The following is an 18,342-nucleotide window of genomic DNA, read 5'->3' as shown; positions in this document are numbered from 1 at the left end:
GGGATCCACCTGTGAGATCTCGGGCTTGGCCTGCCTGCTCTCCTCAGCACAACCCTGGGACGGCCCAGGATTCCGGGGACAGCTCACTCGCCAGTTGGAAGGGTGAGATTACATCTGAGGAATGCTGGCTCTGGATCCAAAAGGGAACAAGTACCGGTGCCGAAGGATCTACATACATAAAATGTGTACCCCGCCCCCCAAATCCAGTTTTCCCTAAAGCAGAAACTCCCGAGTTCATCCTACTCGATGTCTCCGGAGCCCTGTGGTAGCAGGTGAGAATAAAGCGGCAGTGATAGGACCACACGTGCATGCAACTGGGAGGGGCTGCCCCACTCCCCTCTTAATGGCTCCTGAGCTCCCGGTGGAGAGCCATTCATCACAGGGCTCCCCAGGCTCCCGGGAGCCCAGGGAAGCTCCGACTCAAAAAGGAAGGGAAGAGCAATCAGGCAGTGGTGGACGTCTGCCAACCCTACGAAGCTTTCACCACCACACCCTAGTCTGAGAAACCCCGACACCCAGCTTCAGCAGCCCAATAAAAGCTTCAGCCCTACCTGAAAGTGGGTGAAGGAAACAGATCAAAGGAACTCCGCCCTTCCTGCCCACGGCCACAAGTTAGAAAGCATTGTCCAATTTAGGAGTGATCAGTATTGCCGCCTTACTTAGACCTAAACAGAACTCTTAGACATGCTTACCAAAACCTGCTCACTCAGAAATCAGGGACCCAATCAAAACTTCTCTTCTGGAAAAGTTAATGTAATGACGGTACATTACATTAATGTTCAAGTAAAGGAAGTTAATGGGACAATGCTGTGAGAAGCACAGCACTTCCCTATTTACCTGAATGAGCTTGGCGGCAAACTGGTTCACTTCATTAACTCTTTCTTCGTGGGCAGCCATGTCTGTTTGAAACTCTTCAAATTTCTTCTGTAAAACCTCCACATGCTCCAGGTCCTGGCCCAGCTCCTCAGAGGTCACAATTGCCTCCTATTCAGGGACCACAACAGAGCCAGAGTCACCAAAGAACACTTGGGAACAATGGCTTCCAGAACCCCATCACGAAATGGGCTCCGGTAGGGGCCGCGGCAGCTTCGGCAGACACAGTTTTTTCTGTGTGCTGCACTTCCGCTCTGCCGGCTCTCAGCTGCAGACGTGGAGGGGTCTCGTCCCCTTCTTTCCTCAAGGCCTCCCCAGCACACCTTCCTTCTCAAACGTACCTTGTCGTTGATCCAGTCCATCACGTCCTCACATTCTCGTAAGAACTGCACCAGCTTCTGGGCCTGCAGTAGCTTGATTCCTTTCTCCCGCATCTTCTCCAGAAGTAATTCCCATTGGCGGTGCAGCTCCATCAAACGAGTCTGGAGGGTAAAGAGCCCAACCCCACAGATTACAACCTTTCCTGTGGGATCTGGCTCCTCCACAGAGTTCCAACAAGTTAGAAACCTCACAGAGCTCTGAACAAGTCTTTTTAAGAAGATAGATAATCCCTACACTGAGGGGAAATTGTAAAGTTAACTGAGAAGAGGAAAATGCATACACTTCACAGTGGTTTGGTAGGTCTTAAAGTACAAAATAACTGACCTTTCGTAGGTAGATGTATTCTAGTTTATGCCAAGGAATTTATTATTTTGTAATTATCAGTTATTATTGATATCACATTATTTGGTAAGTATTTAGGTAATGTTTTTAGTTATATTAACTGTTAAATTATTACAGTGGGATTTCTAGGTCATAAGACTACAGGGGAAGGAAAGATGAGGTGTGATCATGCAACCGCAGCAGGAATCACTTAAGTGTGTGTTCTGAATTTACGGAGGTAAAGGGGAGAAAACAAGATGTCCCATAGGCATCATACGTGTAAAGAAATAACTATGAGGCACAAGTAAAGAGGAAAACCTTAGTATAAAGGTAAAAAGATGGGGTCCTGAAACACAATCAGCTGTCAAAGAGGACTCCTGGCAGAAGCTGTTTTGGTGTTTCGTGAAAAGATGCAGCTTGTGGTACATACAGTACATCCCAAGTGAGGTTTACATCAAGCTGCGCCCAGGTGGCAGCCACAGGCCCAAACAGTCACTTCCCAGCATTTTGGGTTCTCACGGCACAGTCCTAGTAAGGACTCGTCAGGAACCAGAGGGATTATCATCAATTCAAGCTTAGGCGATGCAGTCTGGCATTCTAACCCAATCTCTAGGTGTTGATTATGCCTACCCAAGATACTGGGAGTTTCTGTATAACACAGACAGAAACAAGTGACACAAACACAAACACTACCAGGAGAGAAACCTGGGATCCACCCATCGTTGAGATGCCACTCCCCGAAAACTGAAAAGTTGAAAGCCACGGGATAGTCAACATGGGTGGATTCTCTTAGGAGCAAGTACTGGTGGTTCATTTGAAAGGAGAAAGCACTGGGAGGAAAATAAAGGCTCACACAATTCACTTCCACCACTACAATCACTTCCATCGCTGATGGTTCAAACCGGAGTCCACCACTGAGAAGGAAGTGAAAGGCATTCCCAGGCAAGGGGGAAAAGGCAACCAACAGCAAGTCAATACTCCACCTACTCGGATGTGGGAGCCAATGTGGGTGGCGGTCACTATGGGGCGCCACGCCGTCCGGTACGGTGTGAAAGTCTAAACCGGTGACAGACAGGTTATCCAGGACACAAACAGTCTTCACAGCCCACCCACCTTCCTCTACGTTAATGCTGCCTGCCTAACTAAGCTACTGCGTTACTGGGCCAGGTCAGTTACCAAGACAGGGCGGCCATGGGGCCTGGGGGCACGGATGCAGGGATTAAAGGAGAACGCTTTGCTTTTTTTTTTTTTTTAAATTTTTTGGCCGTACCGCGCTGCATACGGGATCTTGGTTCCCCAACCAGGGATCGAACCTGCGCCCCCTGCAGTGAAAGTGTGGAGTCTTAACCACTGGACTGCCAGGGAAGTCCCCCCTTTGCTCAAGTTAAAATGAGGCCGCAGAAGGCTCAAGAAAATCCTCACCTACAAGTCAGCCGTCAGTCTCTCACAAATCTCATTTCCATACTCTTGAGGGAAGAGCCGGGGCCAGGCCTGTTCCAGGACTGGAACAACTTTCCCACTCCCAGTATGTCTCCTCTTGTCAATACTGCAGTTTTGACAGAGGCCAGTTTCACAAGCTTGCTGGTGTCTGAGAGCGTGAGTGGGCAGGGAGGCAGGTGCGCTTAGGGAGCGCGTGGACAGCGGGCAGGGTGGAGGAGAATCCTGGCTGGCTCAGGCAAAGTTCTCAGCAGGGGCCTGAGCAAGCAGCAGCAGCTTTCAGAGAAGCAGTTGGGGGAAAAGAAAGCTGACAGGAATGAAACTCGGGCTGGGAAAATAAAGTGAATAACTGTAACTAAAGAAAGGAGTAGATTGAAACACTGGTTCTGTCACCTATTAGCTGTGGGAACCTGAGCAAGTTGCTCAAAATTCTCTGAGCCTCAGCTTCTACCCTTCTATCCTATGGCGACCTTGCAAGCTTCTTGTGACGATTAGAGAGAACATATGTAAAAGTCCTAGCAAAGTGTTCGCACATAAATAGCTATTAACAGCTTCTCAACAAATAGTAGCTAACAGTAGTTTCAAAATTTTTTTTTGGATAAATTTATTTATTTTTGGCTGCGTTGGGTCTTTGTTGCTGCGTGCAGGCTTTCTCTAGTTGCGGCGAGCGGGAGCTACTGTTCGTTGTGGTGGCACATGGGCTCAGTAGTTGTGGCTCACGGGCTATAGAGTGCAGGCTCAGTAGTTGTGGCACACGGGCTTAGTTGCTCTGTGGCATGTGGGATCTTCCTGGACCAGGGCTTGAACCTGTGTCCCCTGCACTGGCAGGTGGATTCTTAACCACTGTGCCACCAGGGAAGTCCCTCAAATGCTGCTTTAATAACATCTCTAAACAGGGAAGAGGGGAATGAAGAGAGCTTTGGGTCTCCCTCCCCCACATTAATTACTAAAGACAAACACTTGATCTATTTCTCATATTTCCCCGTCTGTAACCTGGTTAAACTAATACAGAGCAGCTGAATCAGCAAATCGGCACTCTGGCTGATTTCATGTACAGTAAGACTATATACAAAAGAGTGGGGAAATGAGCAGATGCATCCTTGTACTCTCTTGGCCGCGCCACGCAGCAGGCGGGATCTTAGTTCCCCAACCAGGGATCAAACCCATGCCCCCTGCAGTGGAAGCACGAAGTCTTAACCACCGGACCGCCAGGGAAGTCCCACGTCTTTGTATTTAATTGCAGAGACACGCATCATATTGCCTGCATGGGTTGAATGTAGTAATTAAATAGTTGGCATATAGCATTTAGAATTTACTTTTACTGCCTGTTTACAATCATTACTAGTAATAGTTTATTATTAATAATAAGCTTAAGGCTAATTGCGAGTCTTCAGTGTAAGACTGCAGAGTATATTAGAGCAAAAGAGACACAGTAAGTATTTACTAGACCAGAACCTAAGGGAATGAAATCCCTGTGGGTGTTCCACTGTGCATCTCAGGGAACAGCAGAGGATGAGACATTTCTAGCTGTGGCTTTCATCTTAGTCTTTGGGACTGCCTTGACAGGTCAAGGACTGAAGAGGTTGGTCCCTCAATGGAACGAGACTTTGGATGACAAAGAACAAAGACAGGTAAGAAGGAAATCAAAGATAGATGAGAGCATCCAGCTATGAGAGACTAAGCATGCGCACTTCATCCTAAAGAGGCTTGTTTGCCCTTAATACCTTGGTATTGGAAATGTGAAACAAAACAGAGAAAGACCAATTACTGCCCCAGCCTCGACAAATGGCACCCAAACAAGCCAGGCCAAGTCTGAAGACTCCTGCTTCAAAGTAAGCTACATGGCCACGGTCACCGACCAACAGGTACCACACGTCATTCCTCACAGCTGGACCTTTAACAGGCTTGCTGACCAGACCTCAGTAAATCCCTCCTGGGGCAAGGTACCAAGATCCAGAGAGCAAGCTTTCCGACAGAGAACTTTATAGTGTCTGTGATTAATCCTATTTATCTTTGTGTCCTAATCCCTAAATTCACCAATTTCACTAATATGCTCTCCCATCCAATTACCATCTGAAAATGTTAGAAGTTTAATATATGCAGTCTTCTTTAAAGTCTAATTGCATCCTAATTTGTTCTACAAAAAGAACATTAATTTCCTCACTGAGTACACAAACGCTTGTTTATAGACCTACTGAATCATCATATTACAAAAGCAGGAGTTGGTAACTCCATCAGGATACTTCACAAATTCCTTTAAAAGGCTAGAAAAATCTATCTTTTTAGGAACCCAAATTTACATGTAAGCATGAATCCACATTCCTCTACCAGAGAGGAAGGCCATCCACACCAGGCACGGCTCGTACTCACCCTGATGGTTTCAGATGCAAAGTGCCCTTCTGAGATCATGAGGTTGCCAGTTTCATCCAGCTTCACAATGGCTCCCGAGTTGGCCTGCACCTCAGCTTCAAAGGCTTGATGCTTCTGCAGCTTGCCCTGTCGGTGGACCGTGAAATGAGCCATACGTGCTCCTCGGCACGCGTCATTCTGCGCCCAGCTCCCTATTATTCCTCCCCTCCTGCATCCCACTCCCTCTCTCTATGGACGCCTCACTCAGCCTCCCAACCATCCCCCTACCGGTTCAATTACTCAAATGTTCTGCCTGCATCCATACTTGCCCTCTGAAAGCTTGGCCATCGAGGACCACAGCTTTGCAGACAGCAAAAGATGCTACAAAATATCGTAATTTTCTTGAGTATCAGGAAATGAGCCTTTATGGACATCCAATCCCTTTTAGAAATACAGAACCATACTGAGAGCCTGCTTAGCATGTAGTGTTTATCTTTGACGAATCCATTCACATTCATTCATGATATGACTTCTTTTAGCTTGCTTTAGAAACCATACTCTTTGATTGATTTGATACATTGCATTTCTTAATACCTGCCTTTACTCACATGCTGAGCTGGGCAGGGCCTGTACCTAAACCAGTGTTCATCATTTTCTCTTCTCAGACGACTTTGGCGTAGTAAAAAAACCACGGGTACAACCACTGTTCCACTTGCTAAAAAAAAGTCTTTCACCAAAATCAACAAGAAGAAAGGCTTTTTTTTTAAACAGCTATACAAATTTTCACCAGCAACAACACTGTTAGCATACCTTTCTCAAAAACACATATTCCAAGAGATCAAACCAGACCCTCCCTGAAAAATGATGAAGGATCACCAATGGCTGTAAGGCAGCGGGTTGAGAACCATCGGCTTAAAGCATCCGCAAAAGATAAATTAAAACCTGCAGGATTCCACATTCATGCTCACTAATACAACCACTAAGGGCTTTTCAGAATAGTGAGTTAGTCCTTCCTTATGTCTGATCTACATTCAATCGCTCAAGGTCATAATTAGCTCTGTATAAATTCGGGGCAAAGACATTTGAGCTCTGGAGTTTTGGGAGGCACCTCAGACACACCTGCAGGTTGGTTGGGTCTTTATAGTTCTCATCAGATGCAATCTGCAGTTTCTCCTGAATCCATTTCTCCAGCTCCTCAGCATCTCTTTGGAAAAACTGGAATCGGTACGAATCTTCAAGCTTCTGGCGCCTAAGCGTCGAAAGCTCCTTGAAGCGGTGGTATCTGTCCAGGACCTGCTGCCTCCTCTCCTGGATGTCCTCTGCTGTCTCCAGCACTTTGACCCCGCTTGGGTCCATTTTCTGAAAAGACAGAAAGTCCTGAAGTAAGCACATGACACCAAAATAGACTTAATGGCATTAGCCTCTTGGAAGGAAATAAAGAATTATGAGAGCCTGAGCAGACAAATGAATTGAAAGTGGTCCCTTCTCAGGAGCTAAGAGTGAAGCCCAGGCCCCATTCCCTCATAAAAAATGGCTGCCCAAGTGGGCCCCTCAGAGGATGCCTCACCAACACTGCAATGAGACCAGGCGAGCAATGTGAAGGGGAGAACTATGGTTTACACTGTCAATTCTACAGAGCCTTGAGAATTCAAAGGAAACACCAACTTTGGAGCTCAAAGAATTACTGAGAAATCCATTCAACAGTCCTTTCATCTGGTCTGTGCATTTCATGGTGTGGAGATTAGAAAACATTTACTCTATTTTTTTTTTTTTTTTGCGGTACGCGGGCCTCTCCCGTTGCGGCCTCTCCCATTGCAGAGCACACGCTCCGGACGCGCAGGCTCAGCGGCCATGGCTCACGGGGCCAGCCGCTCCGCCGCATGTGGGATCTTCCCGGACTGGGGCACGAACCCGCATCCCCTGCATCGGCAGGCGGACTCTCAACCACTGTGCCACCAGGGAAGCCCGAAAACATTTATTCTTAATTCAGCTTTTCTACCTTTCTAGATCTCAGCCTGTTATTCACTGAAGAAAAGGGAATGATTATCAAGTAACTTGAGTCTTTTTTTTTTAATTAATTTATTTTTTGGGGCTGCATTGGGTTTTCACTGTTGCGTGTGGGCTTTCTCTAGTTGTGGTGAGCGGGGGCTACTCTTCGTTGCGGCGTGCGGATTTCTCACTGCTGTAGCTTCTCTTGATGTGGAGCACGGGCTCTAGGTGCGCAGGCTTCAGTAGTTGAGGCACGTGAGCTTCAGCAGTTGTGGCTCGCAGGCTCTAGAGCGCAGGCTCAGTAGTTGTGGCGCACGGGCTTAGTTGCTCCGTGGCATGTGGGATCTTCCCGGACCAGGGCTCGAACCTGTGTCCCCTGCATTGGCAGGCAGATTCCTAACCACTGCACCACCAGGGAAGCCCAGTAACTGAGTCTTTAACATCAAAATCCAATTGGATTTACCTAAAGTAGTGGATTTCTCAGTCACCCCAAAAAGTCAATCCTACAATCTCCTTCAGGCTGGGCAATGAACGGGCTTTGCTTCATCCGAATGCACAGAATTAAAAGAAAATCACAGCATATCTTAAAAAAAAAAGGTGTGGTGAAAGATTTATCCTACCTGACTCTTACCTGCTCCAGTTAACAACAAACACAGGCTAATTGAGTAGGTGGTACTTACCCATAGCACTCAATCTACCCCAAATTTAAACTCTCAGATCTGGACAGTTTCACCAACCTTTAATGTCAAAAGAAAATCTGACCTATTTATGGGACAAACCCAGAATATGCTCCCTGCTCTTCTCTCAGGAATAAGCCATTTTATCCTCTAACCAAGGAAGGACGCACAGAAGGAAATAGGTACACACTAATGACAAAGAGCATGTAAATTTGTCAGTAACATGTGACCTTGTACGAGCTGCCTTCCCTCTCTGTGTCTCAATTTCCCAGAATGACTGAAAACACCAGTTGAAAATGAGATGGTCCCAAGACCCTTCTAACTTTAAAATTACATTCTACAGAGAAGGGTCTGTGACCCGGTAAAAAAGCAGACCAGATAAGCTTATGGTCTCTCCAGCTCTTGTTCCATAATTTATACAAGATATAAAAACTGTGCTGCCCAGGAAACATATGTGACAGCTCTTCCCGTTACCCTGTTCGCCTGGCCCAGCCGATGGGAAAGGAGAGGCTGGCTAACGATTAGGTCTGGAGGCCACTGTGTGCCCCCCACTCCCTGCCCCCATCCAGCTGTGAGATAAACAACACTGCTAAGCTCGGGGCAAAGTTTCCAGCTCTTCAGAGAGAAAAGCAGCTTTAAGAGGTGTCAAGAAAAGTTATCGACTGCACCTAGCCAACTCTGAGGCCTATCTTTTCTATGAAGAGACCTAGATTCCTAGGGAGAGAACGTGAGGGGATTTTAGCCCTATCACCATTCCTTCCAAATTACTCTCCACATATTAACCATTTATCTTTATTGGTTTTCTCCCACAAAGTCCAACGTATCTGTTTGACTATAACAAGAAACATATTCTTTGCCACGTCATTCCCATGCTTTAAAACCTTTCATCACTCCCTTCTGAGAGAGGAAAGCATCTACCTCTTTAGCTGAACCTTCCAATCTGGCCCAGCACACCTGACTGATATGTCTCACCCATGCCCCGTACCTTCCTGGCACAGAGAAATACTCTCTTCCCAAACACATGATTCTCTCTAAAGACTCCAAGTCAGTTGCTCAGGCTTCCTTTGCCCAGAATGTTCTGTCTCTCCTCGGTCCGGATAACTCCCATTCATGTCTCAATAGGAGCTGAAATGAGGAAGCTGCAGGGATCTGGCCTCCTTACCAAGCTGTCCTCAAGGCTCCTTCCCTCCCTCCTTCTCTGATTTAATCACATTTTTCTGCAGATTTACAAAGCAGTTGCACATACTTCTCACGGTATAATGAGACTGAGCAATGTAATCTTTGTTGTTGTGTCCCGATTTCTTTCTTTTCTTTTTAAAGATTTTTTTGATGTGGACCTTTTTTTTTTTGCGGTATGCGGGCCTCTCACTGTTGTGGCCTCTCCCGTTGCGGAGCACAGGCTCCAGACGCACAGGCCCAGCGGTCATGGCTCACGGGCCCAGCCGCTCCGCGGCACGTGGGATCTTCCCAGTCCAGGGCATGAACCCGTGTCCCCTGCATCGGCAGGCGGACTCTCAACCACTGCGCCACCAGGGAAGCCCAATGTGGACCATTTTTAAAGTATTTATAGAATTTGTTACAATGTCGCTTCTGTTCTCCATTTTGGTTTTTGGCCACAAGATCTTAGCTCCCTGATGCCCCACATTGGAAGGCGTAGTCTTAACCACTGGACCACCAGGGAAGTCCCAATTGTATCCCGATTTCTAGCAGACAGATGTCATTAACAAATGTTTGTTTGAGTGCTGGAGAAGCAGCTCTGAGCTCCTCTGTGAAGGGTGGAGAGAGCTCAGTAGTCCACCCCAGTTTCATTTCTGCATCGTCAAACTGGAATTCTGGCCAGGTAACAGCTAGATTTGGTGGCTGAATGAACAGCTGGAATGTGCTGACTGAAGCTACAACACGGGGCGTCAACCTAATGACCAGACCTGAATTACTGAGCTTGGGTGGTCCGCACCCGGACCGCTCTTTTCATGCTGGCAGGGTGGGACCTTGGGGAAATCGAGTTCAGGAAGGCACAATTTTGTATCATCCATAGATAGCTGTGTCTGAAAAAAATAGTTTCTGTTCTTAAAATGGGCTTCAAGAGAGTCCTTAAAACCAAAAACTGAGGGTAACCTTGACAAAGGAAACGTCTGTTAAGAACAGGGCCGTTCTGGTTTACGCTGCCGCCCTAGGACATCAGCCTCTTTGGGATCTTGACAAGAATCCCTACCGGTCCGGCCACATTTACGATTCACTCGTTCACCTGCGTGACCTGCTCCAGGCATACCTTACATCAAACTCCCTCATCAAGCCCAAGTTACAGGCCCGGGGCAGGTCCACTTCCCAAACCAGAAAGTTCCCTCTGGCCGAAATGTTCTCTTCTCCCCCACTCCCAACTCGACCATTAATACCATTCAAACCCCTCCAAGTCTAAAGCGACTATGCTGTCCTGTCTGCAGCCCTGAATCAGAAGCCCTCACTCCCTCTCTGGCCCCCTTAGAGCAACTTCAGGTCACATTCTGCCACGTGATTACTGTCTTCTCCCTGCGTTTTTGTAAGTTCTCTAGGGAATTTAGAGTTCCTAAGGGACTATAAAAGAGACCCTATCTTACTCTCTGACCACAGAACTCAGCACACATTTAGACAGTCAATTACACTCTGAGCTTAGAAATAGAGAAACTGCTGTCACTTCATTATTAAGTGGTCAGGAGACAAAAGATCATCTAATAAGCAAGTTGTAGAGCTAGGGTGACCCAGGATGCTCCAGTTCCCAGACCAGCATGCTAGAACCAGTGATTCTTAACATGATCGGAGCTGACACACTCTTTATTAAAGGCTGTTCAGTTATTTATTAATTCCCTTTACTACCTCTTATCTTTTCCATCCCCACTTGAGGGGGGGAAAAAAGCGGGAAGGAGCATATATGAATCATCAAAAAAAATCAAAATTAATTTTTTTAAGATTGAGTCTTCTTAAAGTTAGTAAACAATTGGTGTTAAGAATAATTTATATACTTCCTTTGTTCTCATCTCTCCGGAAACAGTTAGGTGGAGAAACAGTAGGAAACTGTGTGTCTAATTCGCTTGCTTATAAAATTTCCAAGGAATGTATAGCCAGTTATGCATGACAACAGCTCCACTGTATGTGCCTTTCTACAAGATGTCTCAGTCTTTAGAATGTCTATGGCGTTTGTCCTGCCGCCCCAGATGACAGGATTCACTGCATTTCCTTTAGCTGCCACGGAAATCTCTAAACGATCACATTCGGAAGCAGCCCTTTCTGATGAAAAAAGAATTCCCAACATAATAATACTGAAAAGGTTCCCCTGAGCGAGCCCCTCGGCCTGGGCTGCGCTTGCTGATCTGACCCTACCAATCCAGGGAGACAGTCCAGCGAGGCCCTGCTGAAATTAACCAACCTAAAAGGCCCTCTTTGTCACCCCAGTGAAGTAGAACAAGTCAATTCTATACCAAGTGCTTTGGTCAGGCAATAATGGACTTTTCTTTCCTGCAGTAGATCAGCTGACGCCAGTAGGTGGGAGCTTGGCCAAGTCACAACTGGCTGTCTCCGGGGAGCTGGGCATCTGAAAGTCAGCAGTGCTCTCCCACTGCTGTGGGCACTCAGAGTTTTCATTTGCGTGATTACAGGAGCCAAGGATGACAGGGTAACGGCAGTTCCTCCCCACCCCTTCTCCTGATAGGGAGCTGTCTCTATACAAGTTCCAGTTTCTCTTTGCTCCTAAATGGCTCATTTCCACAGACTACATTAAACACAGGAGAAAATCTCCTATCTCCAAAGAACTACTGCCATCCAAAGGTGCTACGACCTCTCACCCAAAACTCTGTGAGAGTTAGTGGAATTTTCTGGACTCTGCCTGTGTGCACCGTGTTCCCCGAGGCTGCTGCACACTGCAAGAACTCCACCCCAGGCCAGAAATGTGCAGCTGACTGATAGGGTGGACTCCACAAAGAATGCCCTGGGCTGTTCCCAGCCTTAACGGGATTAACACCTTTTGAGAGCTAGAGAGGAAGACTTTGGGAAATGTGCCATAAAAAAAAAATCTCCAACCATACCAGCCTATCTAGCTATTCACTGACTGCCTAAAAACCGCAAAGGAGCCACACTCCAGGACAGCAATCAACTGACTGCTTATCTCAACTCTGATTTTGTCAATCAGGTCTATGTTTGTGGCTAATGAAGGAGGGGAGACGAAGGGCTAAATGTACTCTCTGTTTAAGGACAGCTTCCCATTTAAGGGAACTGAAGAAAAAAGGTCATATTTTGGCAAATAATTATTAGAGAAGACTGGCTATTTTTAAATGCTGCTGCAATGCAGCATCAAAATGTGAGCTGCATCATTCAGCAAGTAATGTGAACTGAGCACAGAGGATAAAACAGGAATTACAGCCATGTCCTCTACTGTAATAAATAAAAAGAACTTGTCCGTATTCTTACAATACAGCTAGATCTCTGAGAAGAAAGCCAAGATATGAATCTCGGCTAGAAAGTTCTGGTTTAATCCAAAGTCATGCACGAGAATGACTCCTCATAACCAACCCCAACTTATACACATTATCAATGGAAAATGATTCCTACAAAAGAAGCCAGCCATTAATTAATATCTTTGTCTTCTTGACAACTGCCAACAGACAGCTGTCCGAGGCAGTTCTTGCTATGTACTTAGGGAAGTTTTTAAAGCCTTACCCTCATCCACAGAAGCTATAAGACCACTGTGCAAGGGGAGGTGTCTGTCTGCGGAGGGCGGGGAGAGGCAGTGGGTGGGAAGAACACTGTTAAGCAACAGAAAAGACTGTGGAGACACACACTTTCAAACCAAAGGTCAAATGCTTCCAACTCTGCTCACTTGGCACCTGCAGTGAGTGAGTAGCTTAGGACACCCTCACGCAGATCTTGGAGAGTGGAAGAATTCACTAGTCAAGAGTTTCCCTCTGGAACCTCAGAAGACAGTAAAACTGTCATGAAGACAAGAGGAGTGCCTATTTGGAAACAAAGGTCTGGGAGTGCCGACATCTTAGCGAGCTGAATGTGGCAGACAGGGGCGTTTGGAACACTGCAAGATGAATTCAGACCTCAGGCAGGACTCAGATATATTGTTTGCAGGGAAAGGGATTTTCAGGACTAACAGGATGAAGAGAGCATTTGGCTCTATGGAAAAATTCATAAAGATCACCCAGAGCAAAATGTCAGAGGAACCATCCATCAGTTCTGTTTTTGTTGCTTAGTCAGAGCCCAAAGGTGCAGAACCAACAATGCCCTTTTTCCCCGGCTTAGAAAGCCAGCACATTTTACATTTCCAAAGCAGGAGAACTACATCCCCGGATGCGGAAGGGCTCCCCGAGAACAAAGCACCAAAGAATTGGTGAGCACCATAAAATCTGATGCCAACTGATTCTCAGATTAAGTGAATTAAGTCAAAACCAGCTCAGCTGCAGATTTTAGTGGTAGACCTGAGGGTAAGCAAAGAGGTAAATGATATATAAATTAAGAATTTTAACCATGGAAAAAACAGAAATATTTTTGCTTAAACCGCATTCCAATCAGGATTGTAGATCTGCACGTCAGCCTTCAAATTGATTAATTCATTTCAACTTGTTAGCAGGATTCTGCGGAGGTGAGCAGGGATTTAGCTTAAAGAAGCAAAAGATTCATACTGTACTGCATCAAAATCCAGAAACGCCAAGCAAGGTTGAGAAAACTTACTCCTGAATGCCTCCTAAACACTACCTTGCTGCTACTTACCTTTTATAACCTGTAAAATCCAGATGAGAGGTGTTTAAGTGCAAAATATTGTCACTGAGATTCAAAACAGGAAAAAGGTATAACGTGCCCATTTTTATAAACCTTGTTTAAACAATTAACCAGCCTGATTTATAAAAGGGCTTGCCTCGGATTTATCACCCATAATCACTAGAAATTTGCAGAGCTTATACTTCTGCTTATGGGATATCAAGACATTAATTTTAAGCATTTTTCTTTCTGAAAAAGGTCCAATTTAGCAAACACGTAAAAACTGTACACAAATAAAAACATGGGTAGTGAGCTTTTTTATAAACAAGAAAATCCAAGTTCCATTTCATTATAAGGATTGTGGCAAAAAAACGTAAATCAATGGAAACAGGAAACAAACCCAAGTTTACGATACTTGTCAAATTGAAAAACACTATTTTTACATGTTTTCAGATTACTTTTTCTAAATATCTAAGATAATGTGTTTAGTCCCTTGGTTTTTAAGAACCAAGTAACCATCAATCAAAAAAATTAGCAAACAGTACATGCAGACACCAGTAGGGTGATAAGAAATTAATATATTCATGCCTTAAAGAGAGGAAGGTAAAAAAACAAAGGCTTTGGAAATTTTAGAATAAATCTACTAAGACTTTTGTTCATGTAACACCAAAGAAAACAAACAAAAGCCCAAACCCTAACCAATTTGCTTAACAGGTCATGCAGGAGGGGTTTCTTCCCCCTCTCTTTGGATCATTCAACCTCTTTGACACATGTGTCTTCACTGCAAGCCAGGCAAAACCGAAAAGGTAACACACTTCCCGCATGCTGGTCAAATACCTGGACTCTGCGTTTACGAAATGATGACAGCATGATGGAGGAATGTGGCGTCTGAAGAGGGAGGGCGAAGAGCAAGGTAACAAGCTTCTAAGGGCAAACTGAACACGATAATTTCACAATGAAGACAACAGGTCTTTAAAAATATATGAATACAGGTAAAAATCAAATTTTAGCTATTTTCCCAGCGCCCTTCTCATTCTACAGAGCTTCTAAACCAGGAATTGAAAATGCAGAAAGAACCAAGGTTCTCTGGTCTGAGCAGATGCGCTGCCTTGGCCATGTCATACCCTCTTCTGGGTCTCAGTTTCCCAATTTTCAAATAATCCTGAATACTAAATATCCCTTTTCTAGACGTGCACTCCCCCAACCCACGTTCCGATACATTAGCTGAGATTCCCAGTACTAGATGATTTCTGTACCCCCTTCCATTCAGTAATAAAATAGCATAATTTCGTGAAGTCATCAGAAGCAAGAACGAACTCAAGCTACAAAGATCGACCTTGGGCCTAGTTTACTGGGACACTTCCTTCACAAAATACTATTTCCTGTTCAAAACCCATACAAGAGGAGTATGCAAAAGCGGTGGAAGGGAAATACAAGCGCAGCTGCTTCTACCCACTGGCCCCAAGCGATCAGTTCTGTGGGCCTCCTCTGCATTCCTGGAGTCGGCATTTGCCATCAGGGTGCTGCATTCTTCTACCTACTCCAACTACAGCTGATGGGCTGCAGCAGACCCACCGCACGACTAGCAGAGTCCTCGCGTAGCCCACGGAGGATTGATTACAAGGCCGGATTCGTGCCCACTGTCCTTAGTGCAGGTTCAGCAATGACAGGACTGTGGACTACTCCTGACACCCACTTCTCAGCATCTGCAGCCGCCCCCGCCACCGCCGCCCCCGCGCCCAAGGGAAGAAGGCGGGTAAAGGAAGAGCAGAGGAAAGTCTCACCCAGGGAACCAAAAGATATACTTAAAAACAGCTCTCCGCACCTAAACCTGTTCATGAGATTGCTTGACAAGCTCATATTGTGAGCCTGTGACGTATCAGGTTGCTAATTATTCAATTCCTACAAACGCCCTGCCAAAGACCAAAAGCATATCGGAGAATGTTCCCCAGCTGACCGTTTACTGCAGGTCTGCCTCACACCTGTCCAGCAGAGAGCAAATCCATCTTCTGAGTCTCGGCTCTCCATCTAGGTCCCTGGATAACAGCTAACACACTTTGAGGGTCCCTTTGAGTAATATTGGCCCAGTTACTAAAAAAGGCTTACTGTTAATTTCCTGCACAGAGGCCCTTACTGCAGCCCGTTTTTATTTTCCTGCAGCACATTTTTGAAACTCGGACTTCAATTTGACCTTTCAAAAGCTGACATTAGCTGCAGACAAAAGGGAAAATACATGACCAGTCTGATGAGTTGGAACCCTGGCTCGATGGCTTCATACAGCTGAGTGTTCCCACCGCTTTTCTTCAGGTTTTCTGTTTCCTGGCTGCAGACACTCCCACTCTTCCATCTTTGACACATTCTGTTTTAGTTAAGTCCAATTGCTATGACGACGCAATTTCTCAACACATTCTGAAAATATTTCATATGGTCTCTCTTCTCTTCTTCCCTAACAGCCATCATGGTAAGTTTTTCTAATATGCCATGATGAAGACAGAACAAAGGGCCTACATAGTTTAGGATCTATTATACAAAAGAGATTTGACAAGGTGTTGGGCAGTTCAAGCATCATCTCAACCCAGCTTCCTGAGCTATTCAAGCTTTTAATTTAAAACATATTTAACCCTTAACCTTGACAAGCCCTTTGTTTAAAATACATTTTAACCCAGTCCCTCAGAGACTTTTAAAAGCAATTTTCTTTGGGAAGCATCTAATGAAATTCGCAGGGACTGCTTTCAAACAAAAGGCTGCTCTATCATTCAACACCGGCATGGCTGTAAAATTTTTGACAAATAATAATTATGTCCTTGACTCGAAAGACCCGGTCTCGGGGCAAGAAAAAAAAAGAACTCTAAGCTATTAAGTTATTCAGTTTGGGTCGCATACAAAGCAAGCGCCGCACCTACCTGCTATTTACACGCAAATCACAGTTGGGAAAGAAAAATATGTTTATTACAGATAAGAAACGGAGATGGCCGGTCTCGGACCTCTCCGTCCAGACAAGGCCAAGAACCGCCACACAGGATGAAATTAAGGTCAAAGAGCCCTTTACTCCCGGATTTTTCTCCTTCAAGGGCTGGGCCGGCATTGCTGGTGGGGATTTGAGAAAAGGAGCTGCACAAGTCGCTCCCCACTGAGGGAAGGGATTGCGGGCGGTGGGGGAAGCGCGCTCTGCGGAGAGGGGGTTGGAGAAACGATCCGGACCAGGAAGCCCCCGCCCCACCTGCCGCAGCCGGATGGAGCAGGGCGGGGCCGCAGCCAGGCTGGGCTGCGGGGAAGGACCCGGCGGCCTCGCCGCCCCCTCCGCCCAGTCAATGACATTCCAGCGGCCGGCGCCCAGGCTCGGCCCGGCGGCTCCTCAGCAGCCCACGCACCACAAGCCGGTCGCGGCCGGCTAGCCCGGTTCCCCGCCCGACGGAGGGAGCAGCCAGGCCGGCCGGGCTCACCTGTCCGCGCGCTGGCCCCGCCCTGCCCCAGGGGCCGTCCGGCTCCCCGCCCAGGGGTCGGCCGCCCTCGGGCCTCGCTCCCGCCCTGAGTTCGCCCGCTCCCCCTCTCACCGGCTCCTGGGGGTGGGGGCAGTGGGTGCGTCGGGCCGGGGGTGCTGGAGGAACCGACGGGGCTCAGCGGCCTCCGTTCCTCCCTGTTCGCTCCGCAGCGGGTAGTGGCGGCGACGCGCGCGCCCCGCCTCTTTTATAGGCGGCCACGCGCGTTCCGGCGGCGGGCGGTCGCGAGCTCGGGGGAAGCGCCGCAGCGCGGCGCGAGGGGCGGGGGCGAGCGCCGGCCAACCAAAGGGGGCGGAGCTCCCGCCTGCTCGCTGCCCGATCACCCGGCGGAAAGGGCCGAGAACTCCCGGAAGGAGCCGAAGCGGCGATGCGGCGGAAGAGTCGAGCCCCGGGAGGGACGCGGCAGGGTGGGGAAGGAGTAGTGCGCGCGCCAGGGGTGGGGGTTGATGGTGCAGTGGAGTCGCTGCGTCCGCCCAGGCAGGCAGAGACGCTCCAGCCGCACCGCCCTCCCCGCAGCTGGAATCCTCCAATCCTGCCCCTCCCCGCCCTGCAGAGAATCTTCGGCAGCCCACCCCTCCGCCCCTGGGAGCCCTTCCAGGACTGCAGCGAAGGGCGGGGCAGGGCCATCGCCGCAGTCTGGCTGGGGATGCTGCGCGTCCCAGCCGGAAAAACGCCCAGTCCCAAAGGGTGAGATCACCCGTGTGTTTCTCTTCCTCCTTACCCCTTTCCCTAGGAGAAGGCTGGTGCCGGGGCCCCAAGTCAGCCTTCTCTGGTGGGAGTTGGGGTCAAGAAACCGAGGATGATTTGGGGCTCCGGGTTTGAGAAGGTGGTAAGAAAAGGCCGAATCCGATCATAAAAAATAAAGCCGACTAATTTGGTGTTTATGTCTGTCATTCCGAGATTTGAAGAGTTAATAATTTCTTATATTCTTACATCAAAAGCTTTCGGACAGCTCAGCAGTGGAATAGGATGCATTAATTGTATTCTATAAATGAGACATTGATTCTTCTCGCCATTATTAATTGACCTTTCCTTATGTACCAAGCACTATGCTATGTGTGTTACCTTTTTAAAAAATCTTTTTG

At 47.2% G+C, this 18,342-nt stretch overlaps 1 protein-coding gene across 3 annotated transcripts in view; it reads right to left on the bottom strand.

The window, feature by feature from the left end:
- SPTAN1 (spectrin alpha, non-erythrocytic 1) overlaps nucleotides 1–17,418 on the bottom strand; it is a 60,568-nt gene extending 43,150 nt beyond the window's left edge. For all 3 annotated transcript variants that reach the window (XM_079927870.1, XM_079927871.1, XM_079927872.1), the window contains exons 1-5: nucleotides 17,312–17,418; nucleotides 6,481–6,720; nucleotides 5,383–5,508; nucleotides 1,215–1,355; nucleotides 838–984 (exon numbers count right to left, since the gene is read on the bottom strand). In XM_079927870.1, the coding sequence (XP_079783996.1) occupies nucleotides 838–984; nucleotides 1,215–1,355; nucleotides 5,383–5,508; nucleotides 6,481–6,717 (651 nt within the window). In that variant the 5' untranslated portion in view covers nucleotides 6,718–6,720; nucleotides 17,312–17,418. The remainder of the gene's footprint in view (nucleotides 1–837; nucleotides 985–1,214; nucleotides 1,356–5,382; nucleotides 5,509–6,480; nucleotides 6,721–17,311) is intronic.
- Nucleotides 17,419–18,342: the final 924 nt, after the last annotated feature.

The sequence above is a fragment of the Stenella coeruleoalba genome, assembly GCF_951394435.1.
Source record: "Stenella coeruleoalba genome assembly, chromosome: 7".
In the NCBI taxonomy this organism is placed as follows: Eukaryota; Metazoa; Chordata; class Mammalia; order Artiodactyla; family Delphinidae; genus Stenella; species Stenella coeruleoalba.
Note: the sequence above shows the minus strand (reverse complement) of the source record. Positions and strands in the feature narration are given on the sequence as shown.